Raw genomic sequence first — 14,574 nt, forward strand, 5'->3', positions numbered from 1 at the left:
GAAGGAAAAAGAGGACCGAATGGAAAAGGTTGGTTGGAAGTGGAAGTACAAGACGACGCCTTTTTCTTCACTCGCTTTCCCCCACAGCGTGTCGGTCTGCTGCAAGTTGCAACCCATCCCAAATCTCTCTCGCTCTCTCTCTCGCGACCTTCGGAGCCAGGGCCAGCACCGACCGCCGTCGCCGCCGCGCCGCCTCCTCCAGCGACCCGCCGCCTCCGTCGATCGGCGGTCAAGGGCCGGCGGTAGCCAGAAACCGGGCCATTTTCGAGCTCTCCCTTTCTCTTAAGGATTCGTGTCGATGGCTGTAGGTACGGTCCTTCGCGACTTCCCCTTTTCGCTCTATTGCTTGATTTGAGGCTTGGAAGCTTATCTGGGGACAGAGGAAGCATTGTGTGGGCAACATATCCTACTGCAAATACATCACCGGGATTCGATCGATGCTTTCACTGTTCCTTTGTTCTGTTTGTCGTATTACTTGGTTCGAAGCTGTTTTGTTCGATTTCTAAGCTTTCTGCATGACATGGTGGGATGGCCTCGACTCTCGTGTTGGGAAATGTGGGGATCCGCCGGTTTGTTTAGTGGATTGCAGTGGGTTGTTTACAGGCTAGGGTTTGAGTGTGGGAACATGGGCTTCTGAAGTTCCAAGGGCGCCTGATGATTGTTGGTCTTGAGAGGGTTTTGGGAATATTTACTGTATCCATGGGTAATATGTGGCCTTGTCTTTCTGGAGTTCTCATGACTGGTGGAAATCCTGAATTGTCAGATGATTAGATGGACTTAATGGCTGTTATCTAGTAAATCATCACTTAAGGGGAAAATGTGTCGGTGCATTGTTATTATTATGTCGATGTCGTTGGCTAATGTTTGGTTATTGTTTAGTAATGATACTCTGAATAGATTTTGTTTCAAGCTAATATGGAGAATTTGGATGCGACAACTGAAGTCTATACTGGAGCTAGTCTCCAGTTCCCTAGTTTGAGCTAGAGTCTCGATAAAAAAGGATGGTGTTAGGAGTGTTGAGCTTGTATTTCAAGCATGAAATTGGGATTCTGACTTGGGTCAAAGGTGGTGATGTTGATGTAAATTGCCCTGCTAAATATTGTTTTTCAGGTAATGTGGATTGAAGTTTGTCTAGTAGATTTAAATATTGGTCACATTTGGCTATGAGCATCAGTCCCGTCTTTATATCACTTTTTAATCACCTATGCCTGGTGTCATTGGAAAAAAGTGGTGACCTAGTTGATTTTGAGTCTTGTTTATTCTGTCTATGGTTTGCATTTCATTATTGAAAGAATGGGGAGGTCATTCTAAGAAATCGAAACTATCCAAAGCTAATCCTGCCATTGTGTTTCAGTGGAATGTGTGTGAATCGTAGATAAGGATAGGTCTATGCTAGGAGTGGCAGTTCAATGATTATCTGAACTAAGTTTTTAACCCTGTAGATTGGCTGTTTTGTTCTATGAATGATAACTACAACTTTCTCGTGCATGGAGTTTGCTTTTGAAAGAAATAAATTTGTAGATAGCTATTTTTTGGGAGTCTCCTACTGATTGTTTGATTTATAATCATGTCTTGGTTCTTAGCAGGAGAAATGTGCAAAGACTACTTATCGTTCCGGATTTATTAGAATATCTTTATTTTGTTTCACTCTCATTGAGAGCCATGTGGGCATTTTTATGGGTGAGGAACTTGGTTGAATTTTATGTGTATAATATTTGTGGAAGTGAGTGCACTCAGTAGTGATGCTTAGATGATTGTTGATGCTAGTACTGACTTCGATATGATTTGTTGTGCGTATAAATGGATTAATTTGAATGATCGGTCATTGTTGTGCTTCACTTGAGAATAAGGATTTTGTTATATGCTTAAAAGAACCCAGTTTGTGCTTCTATGTGATTAGTGGACTTTCGAACTCCATGCCACTGGTAGTCCTCGTGATTATGTTATGGTGCTCTGTTGGTTCATGTGAAGCCAAAGTTTGATATTATAGGGATGTTATAGATACTGTCCATATGGCATATGGACATGGAAAGTGCACTAGTATGAATATGCGAAGCCTGAAATGTGGGCTGATAAGTGCCAAAAAGTGTCCTTGTACTTTTGTTAGCTGGCCCAGCAAATGATGATAAGATTATTCTCATTTAGTAGGGTAGGTGGAGCAAAAACAGCTTGAAGTCTCAAACAGAAATAGGAGGCTTCTTGAGAATAGTCATTTGTTTTTATGGTTCCTTACAGATATGTAGATGTCTACCGTAAGATATTGGTGCATCGAGGAAAGGAATTTTTCTTAAGTCTGGCTGGTAAAGTTGGCACAAATCGCATGTGAATACGATCTTATGACTATTGGAAGTCCCCATAACTAACTGGGTCAGTCTGGCGAACATGTGTAATGGTTGATGAATTTAGAAGTTTTATGCAATGAGAATGCTAATGAGCTTGATTGAACTAAATTGTTTTTAATTGTATGTCTTCTTGAATTAAATTATTTAGGAGAACTTGGGAGCATGTTTCTTCACACATTGGCTTTTGATAAACTACAACAACTATTGCTTTGCTCGTAGACTCTAGTTTTGTGTCATAAAGTATCCCGATGAGATTGATCAGTCTTGCCCGCTGGTTTAGGATAAATTCTAAGACTTCATGATTCTTACTTATTATAGATCAAGCATTTGGATAGTAGACAACTGAGAAGCGGCACACCTGTTTAATGCATTTTTTGGCGTACTTGGAGACGGTAGATTTACATTTTTCCATGCATGGTGGCCGAACGGATTTTATACTGATTTCTTTTTCATTGAAATTGGTAATTTCTATTGATTTTTTTTATGTTTGGGTTTGAAAATGTGGTAGTTGGATAGACATGGTTCAATGCTGGTTAGACATCATTGGACCTTGTCTTGGTTTGTAGTGTGTGCTAAAAGCAATCCTTAAATGTGAATTACGATTGGTCTACCCTTTTAATACAGGGGAATTTAAACTATATTTTGGGGTGCATTTGTTTCGTAGAAAATGAGGGATTTGAAAAATATTTTTTGAAAAATGATCGCTTGTAATGCTTACAAAAATGAATGAACGAAAAATATTTTCATTGTCCACGAAAATGTTTGGACATAAATTATTGTCGATAATGAATTTATATTATCATTGACTAATTAATTTAGACGATACAAACGATCATTTTTATAAAAATGTTTTCCAAATCATTCATTTTCCATGAAACAAACGCACCCTTTGGTTTCTCAATAAGCATTCTTTTATTGTATGTTTCCTTCTTTCCTGTGTTTGGTACATCGTATATATTTAAGATAGAATTGACTATTGTCTCCCTTTCTATTGTTTCAAAATTACACTTGCAGCTAAAGTTAAAACAACCCTCCACTCTCCTTTATCTAAGTTAGCATTCAATTCACACATATTTAATAGCTACCTATTACACAGCTATTCAATTTAATAATTACTCAATTCCTTTAAAAAAATCATTCCTTTCTCTTCATATGAATCTGCCGATGATCATTGCACACACGTAGCACATACCTTAATACTAGTAGACTTCTAACCAAAAGGAAGGGTAAAAAAACATATGCAGTCCATACTAAGTTTAAGATAATTAAAGTGAAGAGTTTGGTCCAGTTCATATTCAACATTTCAGGGCTGGACCCACATTTGCTGATGTGACAAACCAGTAATGAGTGACAATTTTAAAATAATAAAGGGAAAAAAAGGGCAGAACATGTCAGCCCTAGCTACAGCATCATCACACCTCCCTCTCAGGTTGGTTCATGCCAGTGAGTCAGATAGCATGTCGCTTGCCGTTGGAAGTTTTGTACTGTGAAACTCTATTGCTTCTGTGGTTATTTTTTTTTGTACAATTCTGTGTTTGCGTAGAGCATGCTGACTTATGAGACTAATTTGTGTGAATATTTGCAGTTCCAAGGAACTTTAGATTACTTGAAGAGCTCGAGAGGGGAGAAAAAGGAATTGGAGATGGAACAGTCAGTTATGGAATGGATGATGCTGATGATATATACATGCAGTCATGGACAGGCACTATCATCGGTCCTCCTAATGTAAGCTTGCTCTCTCTCTCTCTCTCTCTCTCTCATATGCATGCACACACAAATGCTCAAGCATGCACACGAACACCGAAAAGACAAAAATAAAAAGGAAAAACACCCTTGAGCAGGTGAACCACTAGCACATACCAGTATACCATCTCCGCTGCTCGTGGAGATTCTTAAACCACTCCGCTGGTATTGCGAGATTCACTTTTGGGTCAATTTTTTCTTTTCTAAATTAGTGGTTGACCACGGAATGGTGATTATTCTAGCCAGCAATTATTCCACAGATTAATTAGTAAGATAATGGATGCTGATATAGGAAGTTGAACAAGTTTGAATTTAAGTTGAAGTGAAATGAATTCATGTTTCTAGAATTTTTTATTGATTGAACTTGATTTTTTTTTAAAAATAAACTCAAATCATTCAGCTGTTGGCTAGCTGATCCATTGAGGTGAGAACTAGCATCAATTATACCTGCTTTATGTTGAGACAGGCAATGTATGTTGGAGTATATGCTATCCACTTTTATGCTCACACAGTACTTGTCTTCAAAAAGTAGTTAATTCCAAGCTCAGGTAATTTTGAGGGGGCTAATATCCAGTCAAAACAGGATGCTCAGACCTGTCTGCTACTGCCTATTAAATGCATTTGATGCTTTGACAAAAGTAAGGGACTCGATATTGATATTAGTGTTGCATAAATTTTGTTCATAACTGAATTGGCTCATATGTTTGACATCTGAACTTTAAGCAACTTTTTTTTTGTAATGAAAACTCTAAGCAACTTTACTTAACGAAGAAATGGCCTCTGTGATTTTGTAGAGCAAATTCCGACCTTGCATTTTTGTATTTGACTTATTAATTTTGGAAAACACTAGTGAAGTCTCTGAATGCCGAAATGCGATTCAACTTCCAAACATTATTGAGCACTCCTTTTCTTTCTGAGAAAAATTTAGTTTTGCTCACTGACATAGTCTGCCTGGCAGACTGTTCATGAAGGGCGTATTTATCAGCTAAAATTGTTTTGCAACAAGGAATACCCTGATAATCCACCTGCTGTGAGGTTCCAGACTCGGATAAACATGACTTGCGTCAATCAGGAAACAGGCGTGGTACGTGAGTAACTTTGATTCAATTCTTCACATAAGGACTTCATTGTTTTGGACTCATTGCTGGCTATATTCCAGGTTGAACCTAGTCTTATGCCAATGCTTGGAAATTGGAAAAGGGAATATACTATGGAAGACATATTGTTGCAATTGAAGAAGGAAATGTTGTCTCCACAGAACCGCAAGCTAGCACAACCTCCTGAAGGTGAGAATTATTGACTGGCTGGTTTCTTGTTTCTTCTTTCGACTCCCAGTGTTTGTTATTTGGGTTAGTACCATGAAAAACCCCAAACTGATACACCTGTGACAAATTTAACCAAAACTAATTTTTTTACCATCAAAAACCCCAAACTGGTACACATGTGAAAGATTTACCTTAAACTAATTTTTTGACTACCAAAAACCCCAAACCAATACATTTGTGACAAATTTACCCTCCGTCAAATTGGATTAATATCACAAAAAACCACAAAATGGTACACTTATGACAAACGGAGGGTAAACCCCAAACTGGTACACTCGTCAACTGTCACGTGTCATTCAATTCAGAAATTTGACTGTAAAATTTAACGGAAACTATCAAAGGATAAAATTATCGCTGGTGTACCAATTTGGGGTTTTTCATTATCAAAAAATTAGTTTTGGGTAAATTTGTCACAAGTTTACCAGTTTGGGGTTTTTCATGATATTAACCTTTGTTATTTTAATGAACATTAGTAAACCACTTTCTTTTTGGAGGACACATACTTAGATGACACAAGATTTGAATTTTCAAGTTGGAATGGTTTGGAGAAAACTGAAAGAGAACCAAACGAACTCTCGTCATCGGCAGTTAAAGTCTCTGAATTGGTTTTGGGATTATAGTTTCTAAGCTCTTAGCATGTGCTCTGAAATTGCAGGCATTTTCCCCTTATAATGATCTTGATAACTTTTGTTCATGCCTATGATATGCCTTTTACAATTGACCCGTTCAAAATGGTTTTACATGCCTTTGTAGTTGGAGAAAATAGCAGGTTGCTCGTAATACATGTCCGCCTATTTTTTTTGAAATCCTTGTCCATGTTATTTTTTTTTAACAAAATTATGTTTATGGTGCGATTTCAGGAAATGAAGAGGCGAGGATGGATCAAAAGGGGCTTGTTGTGAGGTGCTGTGTCATGTGAGGGAAGTTCACGTGGTTATGTATATAAGCACATATATAGTGCCTGCGGTAACGTTGTTCGCAAATATTTATGTCAGAGGATTGTTGTAACTGAGAAATGTCTGATTAAAACGAGATCAATCATCCCTCTCATGTTTCACATTGTTTCACTTGTGTCTACTAGTAGCTGAATAAGTTTGAATATAAGTTCCCCGTGTCTAGGTAAAGTTTTGCACTCCTTGCATATTGTATTTTGATACCGTATTTTGTGCTATCGTTGCATATCAAAATGCTTCAGCCTTCCCGCATCTTTGAAAGTCCATATGCAGAAATGGCACGGACAGTTTCTGGGTTGAATTTCATTGCAGACCCTTCAGTTACATGAAATTTTTTGCTACAAATCGTAGGTTTCTGGTGTCCTGACCAGTTGGCAAGCCTAAGCAAGTTATGAAACACACCATGAGGATTTATCCAAGAGCTTGGTGAATGAATACATCCGACGTGGTTTATCAAGCGCAGCTTACGTGATTCTCCTTGGTTGAGGTTGAGTTTACATATGAAAATCGAGGGAAGTTAGATTGCAATAAGAAAAAAATAGAAGAAAAATGGAGACCGTACTAGAAAGACCGGTTTTAAGTGAGATACAGAATCAATCATACGTTAAGGAGCTCTTATTCTTCCAAATAATTTCCCGTTGGGAAAGGATTCTTGATGTTGTCGGAAATAGACTAGGAAAGACCGGCCGCTCCGCAATCTGCCCCCTGTGCCGAGTCAATCTGAACCCGAGAACCTTTATGAATTCCTGTGACCTCCCTCTATCCCGGCGGTCTCTGGCAGGACTACTCTTTGACATCTTATTCTTGAGTCACGACATTGTCACTTCACTTTCCCATATCGCTCTCAGTTCACGTCATACACTACAAGACCAAAGGCTCGAGCCATTTCGTGTGATTAATTGTAGCATGAACGATGCGAGAAAGTATGATCCACGCAGTGCACATAAAAAACTTGTACTAACACTGACGTGGCTGCCTGCCTGCCGTCCGGCCAACGCTGACGTGATAATTTTAAAATATTTTTTCGAATTTTTTAATTTTTTTTTCCGAATTTTTAATTTTTTTTCTTTTTTTTCTTGTTTTTTTGCCCTTCTTCCCTCTGGCCCATAGGTGCAGGCCAACGAGATCGACCTCGCCAGCCTCTAGCAAAGCTCGCCCTTGTCGGCCATTGGCGAGGGCAAGCCTCGCCCACCGATGCCAGGCCGGTCTCGCCCAGCCAAGGCGAGGCTGATCTCGCCGTCGCCAGGCGAGGTGAAATCCAGCGACGGCGAGGTCGGCCTTACCATGGTTGGGTAAGGCTCGACCTTGCCGGATTTGGGCAAGGTCGCCTCGCCCAGCGATGGCGAGGATGGCCTCATCTTGGCTAGGTGAGGTGACCTCGCCGTCATTGGGTTTCACCTCGCCCAGATTTGGCGGGGTCGAGCCTCGCTTAGTCATGGCGAGGTTGACCTGGCAACGGCGGGCGAGGCTTGCCCTCGCCAGTGGCCGGCGGGGGCGAGCTTCGCCAGAGGCCGCCAAGGTCGACCTCGCCAGCCCGCGCCTCTAGCCGGTCCCTAGTCGCAGGACAGGCCAAAGGGAAGAAGGGCAAAAAATATATATATTAAAAAATTCGAAAAAAATATTTAAAAATTGCTACGTCAACGTTGGCTGGACGGCCAGCGATCACGTCAGCGCCGGCCGGCTAAAATTGGCCGAATTGACTCAATTAGCAAGAAGTGAAAATGTTTACGACTGAATTGACAAACTTAAAAGGTTTAGGACTGAATTGGTAAAAGTGCAATAGGTTTAGGAATTTTTGGACAATTTTCCCGGTTAGTTTACCTACTTTACAAATCAGTCCTAGAATACTATTGACACCAAAAGATGTCCAAGGCCTCAATCGATGACTCGGTTGGCAGAGACCGGGTAAGAAGCGACAGAGGCAAGAATTTGCTAAGTGTTGAGAGCTTTTAATCGGCAAATTTTGTTGGTCGACAAGAAAATAAGTTTTAGCTGACGGAGGATATGAGTGGAAATAACCAAGTCTTGAAGCAAAATGTTGGTGAATGAAGATCGTTTTAATTGACAAGGGGGCCACGATTGATGGGATCATCGACGGAGTGGAAATGAAATAACTATCTGCGTAGTGGAGCTCACGATTTTAGATACAACCGTCAGAGAGGCACATATAGCATCCAACGCAATTATGTAATAGTGGAGCCAAAGATGATGGGAGCAACTGATAATGGTAACCGCGAAGAAGTGGAGAAGATATAACCGTTTGTAGATATGAATTCTTGAATTGTAGGAACCCCATAGAATGTATCTAATTTTCTTTGTAACCGTCGTTAACTATCGACAGTAGATATAAATACTTGAATTGTACTTTGTGCAAAGGACTGCCAATCAATCGAAGAACACCAGCTGTTTACTTCTTATCTTCCAATTTATCTTTACGTTATGGTTGACAATAATTGTTCTCAATCTCGATACCTTTAAATTTCTCATTGTGTATATTTCATGTCCAAGAATCAACGAAAGACCTCTTCACACCCTTTGTTGATTTACTCACGGATTCATATTTCAAAAAGTACTTCATTGATACTCTTTGGATACCTAGCATTGTTATGTTGCAGTCAGACAAAAGAATCATGCTCGATACCTAATAAAATTCGATCAATTTTATAAATCGTTTGTCAGTGTATTTAGCCTTATTCCTCCTCGAACGCTGAAGAAATAGGACAGAGCAGTTCCTTCTGGCAGATCGGCTCCAATATTGCGTTCTAGGTACTGGTAGAGCCTTCACTTCATCCATGGTTGACCTTAGCTTCGCTATAGCGGACCGACCAAACCCTCCCGTTATCTCACTCCTCGCTCACCATCAATCCCATGCACCCACATCATCATCTTCCTCACTCCCTCACGTAAGCCGCAAAATTCACTCTCTCACATCATGATCATATCAGCAGCATCGGTTATATACTTCAACAAGCTCCGCTTCACCAAGCCACTTCCATGAATTCTTGATCCCGGTCATGTCTCCCACCATATCGACTCTTTCTTCCACCCCTTTCTCCATGCTCTCGCTCCTCCTCCTCCTCCTCCTCCTCCCCTTCTCGCTCCTTGTTTCCCCGTCGACTTCGTCCTCCGACTCGTTCATCTTCGTCGGCTGCTCTCAGTACAAGTACTCCCCCGGTTCACCCTACGAGACCGGCGTCGACTCCGTCCTCACCTCCCTTGTCAGCTCCTCCGCCTCCTCCTCCTACAACAATTTCACCATCCCGGGCCCCACCCCCTCCGACACCGCCTATGGCCTCTACCAGTGCCACGGGGACCTCGCCGTGGCCGACTGCTCCACCTGCGTGTCCCATGCGGTAAGCCAACTTGGGACCATCTGTGCCGGCTCCTCCGGCGGCACACTCCAGCTCGAGGGCTGCCTCGTGCGGTACGACAACACGACGTTCCTCGGCATGCAGGACAAGACCGTGCTGCTCAGGCGATGCGGGCCTCTGATTGGGGGTGCTAATTCTGATGGGCTAACACGGCGTGACGCCGTGCTCGGGTACATAGGAGCTGGGGACGGGACCTACAAGCCGTACAGGACCGGTGCCTCGGGGAGTGTCCAGGCGGTGGCACAGTGTGTGCAGGACCTGAGCGCCGGCGATTGCCAAGACTGCCTGGCGGAGGCGATTGGACTTCTGAAGAGTGACTGCGGGGCGGCGAAGTGGGGCAACATGTACTTGGCCAAGTGCTACGTGCAGTATTCGGACGGCGATCACACCAGCGTCGGACACGGTAAGGGGCCTTGCGGCCGTTTATGGTGGTTCACTTACGGTGCATCGCTTCTTAGTTGGGTGTGTTTGTTTCCATTTGTTTCAATCCGTTCAAAACTTTGATTGCTACTCCCTCGTGTGAAGTGCCAAATGACTGTGTGGTGAATTTTGAGTATGCTTATGAATTGAAGAGAGTGGGGCAGATCTAGGGAAAGTTATGATTTACTGCGTGGAGATTGTTTGGCTACGAAATTGAGTTGTTTAAGTTATAAAAATACCAGTTACTTAATTTTGATGCTTGAATAGAAATTTATTTGCAAGAACAAGAATGATATGATAATGTGTGGACACTATTTGTTGCCAGGTAGATTCTTATTCTCGATACGGTTAAGTTTTTTTGCTTGCTTTATAATGGCATTGGATGCCCGAATAGGAGTTGCTATATTCTTTGATTTGCCCTTCTTATATATATCTATATATATTTAGAGTTTTTCTCGAATAGTAGTTTTGAGTTAGACAAAGTATTAAAGCATGGGACTAAATCAAAGAAGAACGAAATTCCTTCTAAAGTCCTCAAGAGATCACATCACATCGTTAAAGCGATATTCTTTCGGAAGTTCTTTCTCGATCGGTACACTCTCGAAGTGCACTCCCTCCCTCGTTCTTGCCCCTTGCCGTCAATCGTTATTCAGTGATGGTCAAGGTGCCTACAGTTTCCAAGAGATTTCTAGAGAAGTCCTCGTTCACTTCTTGTTCAAGGATATTACAAAGGTGCAGAAGAGGACGTCACGAATTTCTTTTGGAATTTGAAAATGAATGACTTGATGGTATTAAGGAAATGACGGTCTTTCTAATTTATAGAAAACATGTTTCTAGAGAGATTTTGGAGACAGTTAGATCACAAATAAATACACAGCCCGGTTTGACAAGGGCATTAAATGATCACCGAGGCTAGAGGAACCTGATAAGATGAGAATTTTAGCGGACTTCTAGGATTAAAAGGGTAGGAACAAATCTAACTACACACCAAACATGGTGAGAATGTTTTCGAGTTATATATGTAAAAATGGAAATAATTCACAAGAAACATCTTTTAGTGCAATGGCAAGTTCAGTGTTGGAACTCCTATGTTAGACGCGCTCAGGTGAGAGCACTACAAGGTTGGATGACCTCTTAGGAATATATCTATACATACATAAAATACAAAACCGTGAAATTGTTGAGGTTGTCCCGCATCGGTTATGAAAGAGGCCGGTGGTCAGTTTATAAGTGTGAGGAAAAACCTCACCCTTTGAGCTAGCTTTTGGGCCAAGACCACCAAACAGAAACTAGATATAAGACAGGTCAAAACGGGTAAATATCGAATGAATAAAACTTGATATATCATATTAAGGGGAAAAGGGGAGCATTATTAGGGCAGTGTGTATACATAGATATGAAGAGTTGCGATTGAGGAATGATCCCTCGAGGGAACAAAACTGCTAAGGAACTCATCTAGCATAAGCAGTAAGTTGGTTTAAACTCCTCTCGTCACAAACGAGTTTTAAGGTTGTTTGGTGCATGTTCACCCTTCAATCGATTATGGGCCCTCTGGAAATGTAGGTTATTAAGAGATGAGGAGGAATCCAATGCCACTAATTAAGTAATGATTGCAGTATGCTCCACTCCCGGGAATATAATTAACAAGTCAGATAGAGCTCTAGCAAAGCTACCGTGAAGGCGGAAACGGTGCATGATCGAATCTAATCATCACCTCCATTATATAACACTAAAAACCTAAAGAAAAGGACTGTCACTAAGTTAAAGGAGGATGCAATTGCAATACATAGTATTCTTTCTACCCATTGGATGCAGCACAAGTTTACTTACGATTGTTGTAGATGCGTCGTGTTGAAGTTGGATTGCATTGTGCTGTAGCATGCGAGTTCAGGCGGCACATTTCAAAGCGGTAGCGTCCTAAAGTCAGATCGAAATATAATCATGAAACCGCATGATTTATAAAGCACTTCTTTTTTCTATAATCGTGTGATAAGTGCGAAAAAGATGGATCGAAATTAGTGAACTTGAGAATGTATCGAGATCGACTGTGTCATTGGAAACAGGTACATCCGATGAAGAGGTTACGAAGACTGTGGTCATCTTGATCGGTGTCGTTGCTGGGGTTGCGGTCGTGATCATCTTCCTCTCTTTGATGGCAACAATGTGCGAAAGAGCAAGAGGTGAAGACTCTTTCCTTTCCTTCTTTCTCTTCTTCACCTAGCCAGGACTGTATAATTCATTGAATTTTCCTATTCACTATGTTCCTTTTTAATATTGCAGGCGGCAAATAGAGGCCACAAATTTGTGGATGTGATATAATCAGCTGGCTGATTTGCCACTTTCGGTTCCTTTGTCTAGTCGTTCGAATTGTTACTCTCACTTTTGTTTCATGCTTTAGACCTTTTCAGTTGCCCTCTCTCTCTCTCTCTGTGAGATTATATAGATCAAGTCCATATGAACCGTCGATTATGTGGGCCTTTCAATGTGTTCACATAAAATTGATGGTTCAAATAACAGTGATCCATGTGATAGGTCACGAATTGTACAGATATTCACCTAGAAACGAGTCAAAGGAAAGATTGCTGCTTTGTATGTAAGTTGTGTACATATAGATGGTCAAAAGACTCGAAAGTTAATGTCATGATAAAATGGAGGGCTATTTCTTGATTCATGTGTCGTTGGTTTGCTGCTTTTCAGAAAGCACCAGTCATGTCTCCACTTTATTTTGAGGTAGCCGAAAAGTCCACTGGGATTCACAGGCACATCTTTGAGTCTCGTCTCAATTCCAAGTGAATTTCATTGTTTGCACTTGCACGAATTCAAATTCAGAAGAGGTTATGTCCCCGAGAACTACATTCCATTTGAATTCATGATGTATGCAACTTGGGCAAAAGCTCATATGGACTAATAACAGGGTGGGAGTAATAAAAAAAAAGGATGTAGATTGATATCTCTCTACGTCGCCACGACCCTCCTTTTTTTTTTTCCACGAATATGTACAACGATGTGAAGGTTGTGGATGCTCAAGTGTGTTTTGACATCCGAAATTACATTCGTATGCAGTTGAGAATTCTTTTTGAGGTATTAAAAAATGGTGATCAATGAGTTCGTTTCGACGAACGGGACTTTTACATTATTTACATATATATACGATTTTAAGGGCTTGCTTGTTTATGCTTTTACATTGAACTTGATGGACTTTAGAGGTATATTTAACTATGATTGTGCTTGCAATTCGCTATATTATATCTTCGAAATTCGATTTGAGTTAAGAAAGCCCAGATCAACCCGTTTGATAACAACAATAGGTGCTGAAAATTAATTTAGTCAACACTTAAATACAATAAGCACGATAACCATAAACTAGTTTTGACTTAAAAATCAGTTAAGTCAAAAAAAAATCACTCAATTAGCGAACAGGCTAGCTAGGTCCATTCTTCAATCCAGTTATCAGCATCTTCGGCCACATAAAGTAATAATACAACAAGATGTTGTCATCATCTTTGGTTTATCTTGTTCCCACTTTTTAGGTGGGTCATTTCCTATACTTTTTATCATCATTGCGCTAGAATCGAATCTGTATATTCCATTCCGTGGCAGAAAATTAGCGATTCGAAGAATTGCGTGTCAGCATTATCGTGCACAAGATGTTCATCGGATTAGGAGGGATTAGTGACATGATCCCTGCCCGAACTCTCTCGACGAAAGTCTCTTTGATCTCCTTCTGCCGGGTGTTCTGCTATATCATGACGTGTGGATGGATGAACTTGATACTTTTATTCAATGGTTTAATCATTTCAACGCTTTACACCTAGAGATTGACTTAAACCAGCAAATTCTTGGTGCTTATCCTTAAAAGCTAATTCGATGGGGACACATATGAGGTTACGCTAAACGGAGACTTATCTTAAGGGTGTCGATATTGCATTGTGTTACTGTTGGTTAGATCTGGTATCATTCGATTGTAAGATGTGTCTATTTTGTCAGGAGATGAGATCCATGAAGATGGGGTGAGTTTTGTCTATTTGAACACCTAATGAGATGCTGATCCCATTGCTAAGTAATCAAGGCTGAGCACAACATTCTATTTGCATCTAGAATTTCTCCTAAACATAATTGATTATGCATCTCAGATACTGACAATGTTTTCACTCTTAAGATGCTATGCAACCTTGGCACATGATCTTATGACCAAAAAAAAAAAAAAACCATGGTTGATCTGTCATGGATCTAATGCGGAGAGATCTAAAGGTCCGGATGTCCCTGAGGATCGGATTCGATAAAGGATTTTTCCTTTGATGGATTGGCCTCACCCCTCTTTTCAGGAAATTTCATATATTAGAGGCATCAAATCCTAACGAAACACGCCTATGGATCGAGCTCTACAAAACGAGTTGGGTCTGTGATTACTTAAGTTACT

At 40.8% G+C, this 14,574-nt stretch overlaps 2 protein-coding genes across 2 annotated transcripts; both read left to right on the forward strand.

The window, feature by feature from the left end:
• Positions 1–68: 68 nt before the first annotated feature.
• Positions 69–6,534, forward strand: LOC115670834 (ubiquitin-conjugating enzyme E2 variant 1A-like). Its single transcript, XM_030592198.2, has 5 exons — positions 69–308; positions 3,928–4,067; positions 5,044–5,169; positions 5,245–5,371; positions 6,271–6,534. The coding sequence occupies exons 1-5, from the start codon at positions 299–301 to the stop codon at positions 6,327–6,329; spliced, it is 462 nt and encodes a 153-aa protein (XP_030448058.1). The 5' UTR covers positions 69–298; the 3' UTR covers positions 6,330–6,534.
• A 2,515-nt stretch (positions 6,535–9,049) lies between these two features.
• On the forward strand, positions 9,050–12,821 carry LOC115670619 (plasmodesmata-located protein 6-like). The gene is made up of 3 exons (XM_030591923.2): positions 9,050–10,137; positions 12,218–12,334; positions 12,435–12,821. Exons 1-3 carry the CDS (start codon positions 9,378–9,380, stop codon positions 12,443–12,445), a joined length of 888 nt encoding a protein of 295 aa, XP_030447783.1. The 5' UTR covers positions 9,050–9,377; the 3' UTR covers positions 12,446–12,821.
• The last annotated feature ends 1,753 nt before the right edge of the window (positions 12,822–14,574 follow it).

This window comes from Syzygium oleosum, unplaced genomic scaffold, assembly GCF_021117445.2.
Source record: "Syzygium oleosum isolate NSW1041296 unplaced genomic scaffold, Sole_v2.1 Sole_v2.03, whole genome shotgun sequence".
NCBI lineage: Eukaryota > Viridiplantae > Streptophyta > Magnoliopsida > Myrtales > Myrtaceae > Syzygium > Syzygium oleosum.

Coding starts and splice junctions, on each gene's coding strand:
- LOC115670834 (XM_030592198.2), top strand. Junction 4,068..5,043: donor CTATCATCGGTCCTCCTAAT/GTAAGCTTGCTC, acceptor TCTGCCTGGCAG/ACTGTTCATGAAGGGCGTAT. Junction 5,372..6,270: donor GCTAGCACAACCTCCTGAAG/GTGAGAATTATT, acceptor GTGCGATTTCAG/GAAATGAAGAGGCGAGGATG.
- LOC115670619 (XM_030591923.2), top strand. CDS start 9,378: ATGTCTCCCACCATATCGACTCTTTCTTCCACCCCTTTCTCCATGCTC. Junction 10,138..12,217: donor TCACACCAGCGTCGGACACG/GTAAGGGGCCTT, acceptor CATTGGAAACAG/GTACATCCGATGAAGAGGTT.